The 12,681-nt window shown below is 36.1% G+C and overlaps 1 protein-coding gene across 1 annotated transcript; it reads left to right on the plus strand.

Moving 5' to 3' along the window:
- Nucleotides 1-349: 349 nt before the first annotated feature.
- On the plus strand, nt 350-10,129 carry LOC100890616 (acidic phospholipase A2 natratoxin). The gene is made up of 4 exons (XM_003730713.2): nt 350-518; nt 4,830-4,983; nt 6,271-6,428; nt 9,010-10,129. Exons 1-4 carry the CDS (start codon nt 470-472, stop codon nt 9,138-9,140), a joined length of 492 nt encoding a protein of 163 aa, XP_003730761.1. The 5' UTR covers nt 350-469; the 3' UTR covers nt 9,141-10,129.
- Nucleotides 10,130-12,681: the final 2,552 nt, after the last annotated feature.

A 12,681-nucleotide genomic window follows, 5' to 3' on the forward strand; every position in this document is an offset into this window, starting at 1 on the left:
ATTTTACCGCAAGCATCTCATATTTATTATCTCCGTACCATAAAAATACCAAAAGAGAAAACAAATTTAGCCACATTTGATCACCAGTTAATTAATGGTAAACCCCATTATTCCTACTTTCTATATTCCTTTGGTGATTTTTTTTTTGGTGGTAGTTATTTTCTGTTCTTCCATCACAATCAAATTTTATTTGCTGGTTGTTGTGGGTACACAATGATTAAAACTATCTGGTTCAAGATTCTGTTTTTAATTGACCATCTGTCAAATCCGTTTCTTCAATTTTGTCAAATTGTAATTTTATTCATAATCGTAATAAGATAAAGCTACCTATGTGTTTTTACGTTGAGGCTGTTGAGATGCCGCTGTCTATAAATATGACGCTACTCTGTCGCAGAAGCATCCAGTGCACCAGGACCAACAAGACGTTCGCCAAACTTCATCGGAGATTTGATTCCTACAGAGCCCCATCATGTATTTCAGCATACTTGTCGTTGCGATGCTCATATCGTTTGCATCAGGTAAGAACTAACAGGAATAGAGTATAGACTAAAGATAAAAGCAGCCAAATGGAGGTTGATCGCTCGCGTGATATTTTGGGAAGAGAGATCAGCTGCCTTGTGTACCCTACAACGGTAAACATATCAATATGACCGCCGCATCCCAGCGGGACCGAGAACGTAGGGTGGATTCGTTCTCTTGATGCAATACCTACCTGGTATCCAGGCTGCCACCGTCAGTTGCTGGCGACTGCCGACCACAACTGCACATCTTCTTGTTGTCTTTCTCCATTTGTTTCTATCCTGTGCTAATTTTTTGGCTTCTGAATATGTGAGACCTGTCCATTCTGTGATGTTATCAAACCACTGCTTTCTCTGTCTGCCTGTTTTTTTCCCTTCTACTTGGCTTTCTATTATTTGTGCTGCTAAGGGACTCCCCCTGCCACACAGAATGTGTCCAAAGTAACCCATCTTGAGGCGGGCCAATTTGTCCAAGGAGATCTCTTTCTGCGTTTAGTTCTTGTAGAACACTGAGGCTAGTTTTTTTTTTTCTTCCAGCTGATTTTTAGCATTTTCCTCCAGAACCACATTTCTGCTGCCATGATGCGATTTTCATCGGCTTTGAGCAGTGTCCAGCTTTCAGCACCATAAAGCAAAGCACTCCAAACCAGGGTTTTGACCAGTTTTATTTTCATACCGGTTGAGATGTTCCTGTCATTCCAAAGTACATGCAGGTCAACCATTCTCTTCTTCGCTATAGCTATTCTGATCTTTATTTCACTGGTACAGCTAGCATCGCTGTTGTTTGTAGATCCAAGATATTTGAAGCTTTCCACATCTTTGACTGTTTCCCCGTCGATCTGGATGCTACGATCGGTATCTGAGGTTTTACCAGCAACTAGGAGTTTGGTCTTTTTACCATTTAAATGCAAGTTGAGTTTCTGTGTCGTCAGCATATCTGAGATTTGAGATGTTTTTGCCACCAAATTTAATGCCACAGTGCGCTATATCTGCTTCCCTCATCCCACTTTCTGTGTATGTGACGAAGAGGTATGGTGATAAGATACAGCCCTGTCTTGCACCTTTTCCTATCTTAAACTCTTCAGTGTCTTCAACATCCCAACGGATTCTAGCTCTTTGGTTTACAAAGAGAGATTGGATTAAAGTGACAAGGTGTTTTGGGAAGCCCGTATCTAAGAAGATGGAGAAAAGTTTGTTGTGGCTTACATAATCAAACGCCTTTGAATAGTCTATAAATATAATACAAGCTTGTTGATCCATGGCAATCACCTTCTCAAATAAAACTTGCAAACATACAAGCATGTCTCTGGTCCCTCTGCCTTTTTTTGTAGGCAGCCTGGTCTTCTGGTTGCTCTTGTTCTAACTTTTGTTTTATAAATTCTGTTAACAATTATCACAAGTAAGATTTTGCTGGTGTGACTGATAAGGGCAATAGTCCTGTAGTTTGAGCACAGTTTTTGATCCCCAGATTTAAACAGAACAACAAATTCATGTATCTTCCATTCATCTGGCCGATGGCAAGAAGTCCAAATGCTTGCACACAATTTGTGGAGAAATTTGATACCATATTGTCCTGTATAGCTTTCCCCAGTTCGGCTGGTATTCCATCAATTCCTGGTGACTTTCCTGCTCTGAGCTTTTCCACCGCATGTTCAACTTCTGAAAGAAGTGGCACTGGTTCTTGTTCCATTATAGGGACCTTCTCTTCTTTATGTAGACTCTCATCAATTGGTCTTTTGAAAAGCTTAGTTCCATATTCTTTTCAGCGATCCATTATCTTTTTCCTCTGATCTAAAATGATGCCGTTCTTGTCTTTTATACATGATTGTTGTGTCTCTCTGGGGTTGGTCTTGACCGATTAGATAGCTGAGTACATTTCTTTGGCCTTACCAGCTATGTTGACACCGTTCACTTCCCTACATCTTTCTTCCAACCAATATGCTTTATCCTTCCTTATCTTTCTTTGGATTTCTGATCTTAGATTCTTGTACCTTTCTTCCTTGACTTTTGTAACTTTATCCTGTCTTAATTTGCTCTTTTCTTCAGCTAGTAAGAAAACTTCATTACTAATCCAGGGCTTCTTAGCACGTCTTGTTGCTCTACCAAGGGTTGCATCAGCAGATTCTTTAAGTACTGTTTCATAGACTGTCCATATCGTCTCTGATAAAGATTCTTTATTAGGTTCTATTTTAGAGAGATTCTTCTTGAATTTGGTTTATGATGAGTTCAAGAAAGACTGTAGAGTTTTGGGGTCTTCAAGTGATTTTACATTCATTCTTCTTGATTTTGATATCTTGCTGACTTTAGACAGTTTGATTTGCATCCTTGCGACTAACAGTATATGGTCCGTATCACAGTCTGCTCCTGGGAAAGCTTTGGCATCTTTGATACTTGACTTCCACCTGCGCCTGATCTTGATGCAATAGGTTCAATCAAAACTTACAAGCGTATAGCACCCCAACTTGAGAACCGTTAGGTTTAGGAATGAGCAATATTTAAAAAAAATACTAAAACATTCTGAAAGTCACATGCACTGCTCCTATAATTAGGTTTAGGAATGAGCAATATTTAAAAAGATACTAAAACATTCTGAAAGTCACATGCACTGCTCCTTTAAATCGGTATATAAGACCAAATGTGCATGTAGTAGTATAGTCTGGTTCTACCGTATGAGCTATTTCTCTTGCATCTTAATATATAACTATTATTGCAATGACGAATATCGTCATTGCCTTGTTTTCGTTCACATTCTGCACCATTAATATTCTTCTTCTTTGCAGAAAATCGCATTCGTTTTGCACATAGTGTTTGTTATTCCTAGTTAGGTGCTTTTCTCATGTCCATTTCCGTTCAAATTTCATAGGCATAGTCTCTAGCATTTCATCAAGGTCACCTATTTTTTCGATTTTAGAAAATCACTCATGCATAACCAACCAGGCGCCATTTTGTCCGTTTCTGGTCCATTTTTAGGCCTTTCTCTCTTCCTTCCTATCTTCACTATCCTAGATCCTACAAACTTCTAATAAATTTTTATAGATAGTGTAAGAGATGTTCTTTCATCTGCGACGTATAACCTGCCCTTCAAAATGCCATCTTCGTACTCAAAATTCAAATCCGAAACCGACTCCATCAAAAATCTCTCAAATTCTTGAAAAATTGACCCGGATAAATCTAAAACTGCCATAACTTTATCATATAAATTCCGTTTTGTATTTAAATCTTACAGTATCTTTATCTCATATTTGCACATAGCCATGCCAAATTCCACGCTCCAATGGCTATGCACAAAATAAATAGCGTCCTCTAAAGTTCTGGGAATTGGCTTTCTTTCTGTGGCCGTATCTCAATTATGGCTTGGCAGACCCGTACCTTTTTTTGGATTTAGATACCCGGAGATATCCCCTTTCAAGCCATATACGAAATTATATACCCTATCTTTGACCAAATCTGAGAAAATTGCTCTCTGAAATCGCCATTTTCAAGAAAATTGCGAAATAACTTCAACTTGCTCTAAAATTGCGATCATTATACCTACAACAATAAAACTTAGCAGACACATGTATCAATATACGTGACAACTATCTGCCAAGTTTGGTAAATTTCAATTACGTCAGCGCAAAGTTATCGCTAACAATGATGAATTTACTATGCATTACGTGATAGCGTGTTAAATGCGTGCAGTACATTGCGCACAGATAACAATGGTGTCAAACTAACCGCAATGAAGTGCCCTTTCGGATGATACCAAGTATGATATATGTTCACACACAAAATTGTGAGTTAATCGTATTTTAGACACCATATTATACTGTTTATAATTATGTTAGTATAGACGACCGTTAGTGCAAGATCGCCCGTCATTGCACGCATATCGTTGTGCAACGATTGCAGGTCTAGTTATCATTATAATCATTTCTTTAAACAAATTATTATTGTCATCATTATCACTTTTATTATTGTAATTATTATCTGTATAACCTTATCGTCATCATTATCATTATTCGTATCATCAATAATGTTATTGATTATTATTAATATTGTTATTATCATTCACATTATCTGTATTTTTAAAAATTGTTATTGTCATCTTTATTACTTTTATTATAACCTCATTATCATCCTTATCATTAATCGTATCATTAAGAATGCTATTGATTATTATTTATATTGTAATTTTTATCATAATTATTATCATTAAAATTATCTTTCTTATTATTAATCATCATTATTGTTGTTGTACACATAATCATTACTATCATAGTTATTTGAATTACTATCATCATTTTAATTATCAATATGTTTATGCGGCAGGCAATCCAGCGGATAAGCAGGTTGATGAAGGTGCCGTTTGGAATTTCGGCTATATGTCATCCTGTGCTACTAATTCATACAGTACTAGATACAACGGATATGGCTGCTTCTGCGGATTAGGAGGTCACGGCACCCCAGTAGACAATTTGGATGTGTAAGAGCCTCTCCCTTTTCAGTAAAATTGTTTAATTGTCATTCTTATAGATTTGATTTGATTTGACTAATTGGTTTCTGCATCTATTTTTCTTTTTTTTCATCATACATTTTCATGAACATAATATGGTTTGATACAATATTTCAAGTGTATATAATTTTATACAGATATGTTTGTATTCATTGTACCATTACTTGCAACATAATAGCAAATAAATAAACACAAGGACTATTATAATATCTCATTGTATTGCGTATGAAAACAATGTTTTGATTGTGCGCTAATTTCAGAGGGTGACGGACGAAGTTATATCTTGTTCGAAAAGTATTTCTGTTTTCATTGTTTAGTACCTGTAATAGTGTAGTAATTTGTATTTTAATGTACCTCTTCATTGTCTCATTATAGCAACTGCATTTGTTACAGCCCAAGAGATCGACATTTTCGGTCTCGAAGACCTTCTGGCTTCTGATAAATTATTGAATGTTCACTAAACCACACCCATGTTATGTAAATTCTACTCCCTTCTTCATATATTTACTCGTTGTATCGGTCTTGAGGTCCAACAGTTACGTTGCTGTTGGCCTCGTGAGCCAATTAATTATATCATTACAATTTTTTATTTTCAGTTTTCTTTATGGATAACTGGTTTTCTTATAAAACTGAAGATATGGCGTACATATTCAATACTGAATGAACGCCATTACACTATTACTAACAACAACAACAACTCGTGGGCCGTCGGACTCATATACCTTTTCGGTCTACTAAGATGACCCCAACCCATCACACGCCTCGTTTTTTAAGGGGAATGTATCCCCCTCCTCACTACATCAATATTACGGTTATTTTATAAAATAAGGACAATTGATGTGTTTTGTAACTGAACCTTCTGATCACGTCGTTCACCGTACGATATATTTTTGATATGCCATCTTGAACATGTATAGATGAATGAATCTATCGTATCAAATAAAAGCAAAGTCTTCTCTTTTTGTATTCATTCATTAATTACAATGCCCCAACATGTCCTTGATACACTATTAGCTAAAAAAATGTATTTTGTATAGTATACACTCTAGGAATAAATTATTCTAGAAGGTTCTTGACTTTGCACAGTGGGTTAACAATATACCATGCTCCTTCGAGCAATACTTTTAAGTTCTACAAGTATTCTGAAACGACGCAAATGAGCTGTTTGTAGCTCAACGGTTTTCTTTTTAATAGTTTCTTTCAGTTATATTCATCCATTTAGGCATTTTTTGTTTTTGATTCTCTTTGTCTCACAAGATGCTGTCAGGTGCATGACAACTGCTACGGTGATGTGGAAGCGGCTAACGGAGGACCCTGCCCCCAGGGCACCAACATATATACCCTAGGATACACTTACGAGTGTAGAGCACCCTGGAGTTGGTTCTTTAAAGCCGAAGAGCTTACCATCACCTGCGGTAAGTCTTGCGAACTCAGTTTCATTTATTTTGCTTTTTTTTGTCGTTGCTTATTTAGGATCCCAATACCAGTAATATGTCAAATGTATTAACATTTTCACGAATGATGTTAATTCAATTAAAATCATATCAAATCAAATCAGATTATATATTAACATCATTCCATTATCTGTCCATTCATAGAAAAACAACAAATTGAACAAAAGACGAATAAATCGATTAATTTATTCATTGATTAAAAAAGGTAATTTGTTTATTGAAGTGGCAAAAGTTTAATGTTTATCAGGGCAAACTAAAACTTTCATCCATTCCATAAATTCTCATAATTTTTATTTTTACTTATGTCAAACTTATATCAAACTTTGAGGCGGACCTACCCTTCATTATTAATATCAATTTGTGTACGTTGTAATATGGTTAAGGTGTGGGGGTTGTGCGTGCGCGTGCGTGCGTATGTGTGTGTGTGTGAGTGTGTGTGTGCGCGCGCGTGTGTGTTTTTATGTGTGTATGTGCGTACGTGCATTGAAATATTTGATATATAGATGCAGGGGAAAGTCCGTAATATTGGGGGAGTTTCAAAAAGAACTGTTAGAATTTAGGGAAGAAGAAAAGAATATTGCAGGGAGGGCAGGTACATTGACCTTAAATTTACAGAAGTGGGAAGAAGTAAAGTTTTCATGATTTTTTTACACTGGACTATTGTGGCTATTGTAGCCTCGTTTAAATGATTTTGTTTTAAATGTTTTAAATAGATTGTTTCTGTTTGTCTGTCGCTGTAATTTGAGGTATTCTGACGGGGCAAGGAACAGTGTGTGGTGGAAGTGTGGTCGGGTAGTGTGTGGGTGGCATGATGGGGAGGGTGGAGGGGGGGGGGTAGTAGTTGTTTGGTTGGATGGGGTTATTTGTTTTATGTTACAACTGAATTCATTTTTGTTTTCATTAATTGTACAATCTATGTATTGTAAATGTTTTGAATTCATGTCAAGGAAAAACAACTGTACTTTATTTCTAAAAATTACTTTTTATTGTTTGGAATCATTAAAAAAAAAACTATTGAAAAAAAAAGTGTATAAATTATAAGTGTATATGCGTAATGGGGATAGATAGATGGACAGGGCGGGGTGGTTCCAATTATGATGGGGATGGGGTGGTCAGGGTTCCTTAGGGGTGGGGTTGGATAGGTGTCCTTTGAGTTGAGGCCATTTTGGTGGTCGAAGGAAAGAAGATATTGGAACTTTAAGTACTCATCGTATGATGGATTATATTACACTGTTGGTCATAATGGTGGAATAATTATTTTTACCCCAGTTTAGGGAAGGATTTTAAAAAATTATTTATTTTTAATAGATCTAGATAATGGCATACATTCTCAGATTTTATTGAATATTAATTTGCGAGTGTTTGTTTTGCGTGACTGCTAAATCATATGTGTGCTACTATGCTAGTCAGCTAGGGAACCTACGTCCTTAAATCATAATTGACAGTAATGAGGATTAATGCCTCACAAAAGGGCACTAATATAGCTGATCGGCACAATTTTGCACATAAACAGAACATGCAATAAATTTTCAATAATTTATTGCATTTTACCCCGGTCCCCAACATAAAAAAAATCCTCTGGGAGGACCTTGCATTATGGCTCAAGGCATGGGCACACAGAAGATTTTGTTATGTTGGGAACCGGGGTAAATGCAATAAATTATTGAAAATTTATTGCATGTTCTGTTTATGAAAACAGCCCCCTACCCTAGCTCCTGCTGCGTACAGTCTTGGTTCAGTGAAAAAGCAATGGCCTCGTAACTGTGAGGCCCCAGGATCAAAACCGTGTCGATGTGCTATATTAGTGCCCTTTTGTGGGGCATTAATCCTCATTACTGTCATTTATGACTTAAGGGCGTATGTCCCCTAGTTGATAAGCATAGTAGCATACACATGCTTTAGCAGTCACGCAAAACACACATTGGCAAATTATTATTCAATAAAATCTGAGAATGTATACTATTATCTAGATCTATTATTTTTAAATTATTTAAAAAAATAATTCCCATATTTGGGTTAAAAAAAATATTCTACCTTTATGAGCGACAGTGTATTATTCGAAAAGTATGAAATTGTTTTGATTTATATTTATATATAATGCAATTTCTTTTCTAGAATTTGTTGAATGGAAGCACAAAACAATAAAATTCAAGACAAAACTATGGATCAGATATGACTATGTACATGTACTTCTCAACCCAGGTAATGCCAAATGGGTACCTGGCAGGAATTAATTTCTTGAAATGCTAGAGCGCCGTAATGGCAACACAGCTAAAAACCGGGGTAAAAACCTCCAAAATTTGTTAAGGCGCCTTGACCATCCTTTCGGGTGCATATGTGCGCATTATAAATGTTGTTAGTATAATTATTCTTGGATCAACCTTTAAAGTTACCATGCGAAAGACGTTATTCGGTTTCGAAACTGGGTCCTATCAGGGTCAGCTTGTAGACGAAGAAAGCTAGATACCTGACCATAAAATGCACATTGCCGATAGACCAACCCCCATCTCCTAAATTTTATAAATCATTTTCTTGTTTTCAGATGCTGAAGCCAATGACGGATGTGCGCAAGCATTGTGTGAGTGTGACAAGACGGCATCCCTGTGCTTCGCGGCAAACGAATATAATGATGCGTACTACAACTACGACAAGGAGAATTTGTGTACAGCCTAAATAATCGACGGGGTAGACTATTCATTGCACAAAACATTCACATTAACAGCACTATAGGGCTGAATTACAATAAAAAAATACGGGAAGGCTATAAGATATACATGGAAAAGAACAGGTCAGCAATTTATATAAAAGCATCAATGACGTTATTACGAATATTTTCATTGGGAATATTTACAAAATAGGAAATTGAAAATAGATAAGCTAGAACAGTATATTTTCATTCTCAAGATTGAATCTTTAGTTTTAGAGAGAGCAAACCGATATAAATATACATCCTCATAGTTTTTTTGTTTTTTTTAAATCGTCATCCTATAATTTTTTTTCTTTTTCTTTTTACGGGTTAACAATGATTTTGACAGTTAAGTGTATTACAATATTCTTACATAACTACTTGAGCACTATTTATCTGATTATATGGAATTCGTATTTGAAAGATATCGAACTTTAAAATAAAGATAGAAAGTTTTTAAATTATAAAATGATATGTGTGACATTTTCAAATCAACCTAAATATACATCCTTATAGTTTATTTTAAAAAGAAATCGTCATCCTATGAATTATTTATTTTCTTTTAACGGGTTAACAATGATTTTGACAGTTAAGTGTATTACAGTATTCTTACATTACTACTTGAGCACTAATTATCTGATTATATGGAATTCGTATTTGAAAGATATCGAACTTTAAAATAAAGATAGAACGGTTTTAAATTATAAGAGGATACATGTGACATTTTCTTGATGGAATTCTCATGAAATTTGAAATGAGTATGATAAAATATTACTTTATTGGGTAAAGTTCACTCCACTAATTACAGTTTACTTGCATAATAATGATTGGCTTCCCACTCACACCGAACGATTACTCCTAAGGTTAAAGAAAATGAAAGCATGGGGTACGACAAAAGAAGATTGTTGATCGAACTAAAAATTGTGTTTTTCGAGATTTCGTCGATTTCGTGCAATAAAGTGAATTATACTCTCAATTCAAAAAATTGTGCACTTTAATTATTGTACTAAGAAATTAAGTATGCGTAATCGAGATCAGGATTCTAATGATCTATACATTTCTACCATGTGATGGCAATCAAAGAATATTTAATCAGTCATATTGGATAAAGTCGTTTCATTTGAAATTGAAAACTTTTTTCTCAAATAAATCAGCCTTTATTCCGATTATACTACACAAGTTTTAAGAGTAAGGATAGGTCTAGGTCACGTTGCATATGTGCTAAATGTGCTTAATATCTAAATGATGAATTTTTACATTTTTCAGGATCGATTAGGATGAATGATGGTGGGGTGTGGTGGAGGGAGAGATTGGGAGGGTGTGCGCGTGTGTATTCAGGTGTGCTGTAATGTACCTAATACAACTGACCCATTGGCTATGTGATTTTGTTTGCATGTCTGGTGTGTTGCAGCCAGAAACGAGAGAAAGATGGAAACAGAAAGAGACACAGACACACAGATGTACAGAGAGACTGTGGTTGGTATATAGTGGGAGAGAATTAATACTGCATTAGTAGGGAGAGAGAAGTACACGCAAATTAAACTAGAGTTGTCGAATTTGGGTGTGATGAGCCGCAATTGAAAAATAAAAATCTTATCCTTTATCGGACTATTCTGTAAATTTCAATGTATCTGTTTTCTTAAATTATATCAAAGTTAAATTTTGTCATTTTCCTGGAGTAGACTTACCCTTACACTTTGAACAATCTATTGTATCTGTAAAGGGTACACATAGGAAAGAAAACAAAATGTGTGTAAGTATAACGTTATATCTACAAAAGTAATAACACAATCTGTAGGCCTATCTAGGTTGGAGAAAAGAGTGTCATAGCCGGAAAGTGAGAGGGGGGACGAAAAGTTCGCCGAGGAGGGGCCCCCAAAGAAAGGAAACGCCATAGCTCTTCCCTCCACTAAATCAATGGCACTGTTAACTTGTATATCATCCAACGAGTAAGGCCGATGCTCCCCTGCGCCATGATACACCCCACACGCACACACACACGCACATACATGACACAACACTGACAGAATAATAGAAAGTATAACAATGGTTAAAGTCTGCTACATTTCAGGATGTACGCAAGTGCTTGCTTAATGGTAGAATGTAAAGCAAGAGTAAAGCATTGCGTGGTACTAAAACCGTAATAAAAAAAATGGGAACTTCGACTATTTCAAGTCACGCATAATTCGCCCGTTGCACGCGTGGCTTTATATGGGTAATAACGCAGGACTGCGTCAGCGACATGATCAGTCATTTGACGCCCCATGTGAGATTGACATAGTATACAAAGCGAATGAAAAATTAATAGAGCACCCAAAGTTTTGAATTACTGAAATATTGAATTAATGCCTTCACTCGCCCCACTACACCTTACGATCGTTCTAATTAAAGATTATACGTCACCATTCAGTCATTAGCAAAAGATTGCAATTTTTCGTTAATGGAATATTTAATTGTGTCCCTAGTAAATCCTTCAGTCTTTCAGCACAGTAAAATAACACACTTACAATTAAAAAAGGTAATTTGATCGATTTCGGCGAAAATTAAGATGAACAGAGGAAAGGGATAAATTAGGGACATTTTTTCTCGTCATTTTGTAACTTTAGGCTATAATTAAAATTCTGCACGTTCAATTATAAAGCCATGAGGGACAAACTGTACGGCCATGCATTATGGTTCAAGGCATGGCCACGCAGAGGATTTTTTTCTGTTGGGGTGTTTGGGGAAAATGCAATCATATTGCTCCGATTGTCTCATTTTCGCTCGCTCGATCACTGCAGCACAAACATAGCTCGTTCGACGTCACTACCAAACTAGCCAATCAGCTGTCAATGACGTCATATTGAATGCGGCGGCAAATATATTTTGTGAAATTATCGAGAAATTGACTATTTCTAATTGCAAAATAGTTTTATTTTTGGATGGAAAAGCAGCCATTGTTATCTTGACATTCATTGAAGTAATCAGACTAGGGTAAGTTACTTCTCAGATGATTCAAGAGGTCCATTTTGTAGATATATTTTATTTCTTAAAAATGTTCCACTGTGTTGCAGGGTACCGGGTGTATGCCATTGGGTGTGATGTGTTCGCGCGCTATAAGTACAGGCCACCGCGCCGTCGGGTGTATTCTCGTACTGATGTAGGTTCAAAGCTAGAATGGCTACCACGCCCACTTCCCTCTCTATGCCTTTCCGAACGTTCCTTTCCTTCTCAATACAATAACTTTCACCTGCCTAAGTTATTCAAACCATACCGCCTCGCCACTTCCATTACGTAATCATTAAAAGGATCCGCATATACAACATTTTCCTGCTATACGTTGTACTGCAGGAAAATACAAATCTCCCTGGTATACCTTACAATCCAAACGATAAATATGTGCCTTTAACGAAGCAGGCGACGATAAGCGTAGCAGACGACACTTGATAGTAATTTTGTATGTGAGATTGCTTTGCTAAATATAAATTACTTTGTTAATAGATATCAACTTAAATTTCTTTTACATTTCTTCATCATTGATATTTAATA

Source organism: Strongylocentrotus purpuratus, unplaced genomic scaffold (assembly GCF_000002235.5).
Source record: "Strongylocentrotus purpuratus isolate Spur 01 unplaced genomic scaffold, Spur_5.0 spur5_scaffold_9, whole genome shotgun sequence".
Lineage (NCBI taxonomy): Eukaryota > Metazoa > Echinodermata > Echinoidea > Camarodonta > Strongylocentrotidae > Strongylocentrotus > Strongylocentrotus purpuratus.

Coding starts and splice junctions, on each gene's coding strand:
- LOC100890616 (XM_003730713.2), top strand. CDS start 470: ATGTATTTCAGCATACTTGTCGTTGCGATGCTCATATCGTTTGCATCA. Junction 4,984..6,270: donor CCAGTAGACAATTTGGATGT/GTAAGAGCCTCT, acceptor TTGTCTCACAAG/ATGCTGTCAGGTGCATGACA. Junction 6,429..9,009: donor AGAGCTTACCATCACCTGCG/GTAAGTCTTGCG, acceptor TCTTGTTTTCAG/ATGCTGAAGCCAATGACGGA.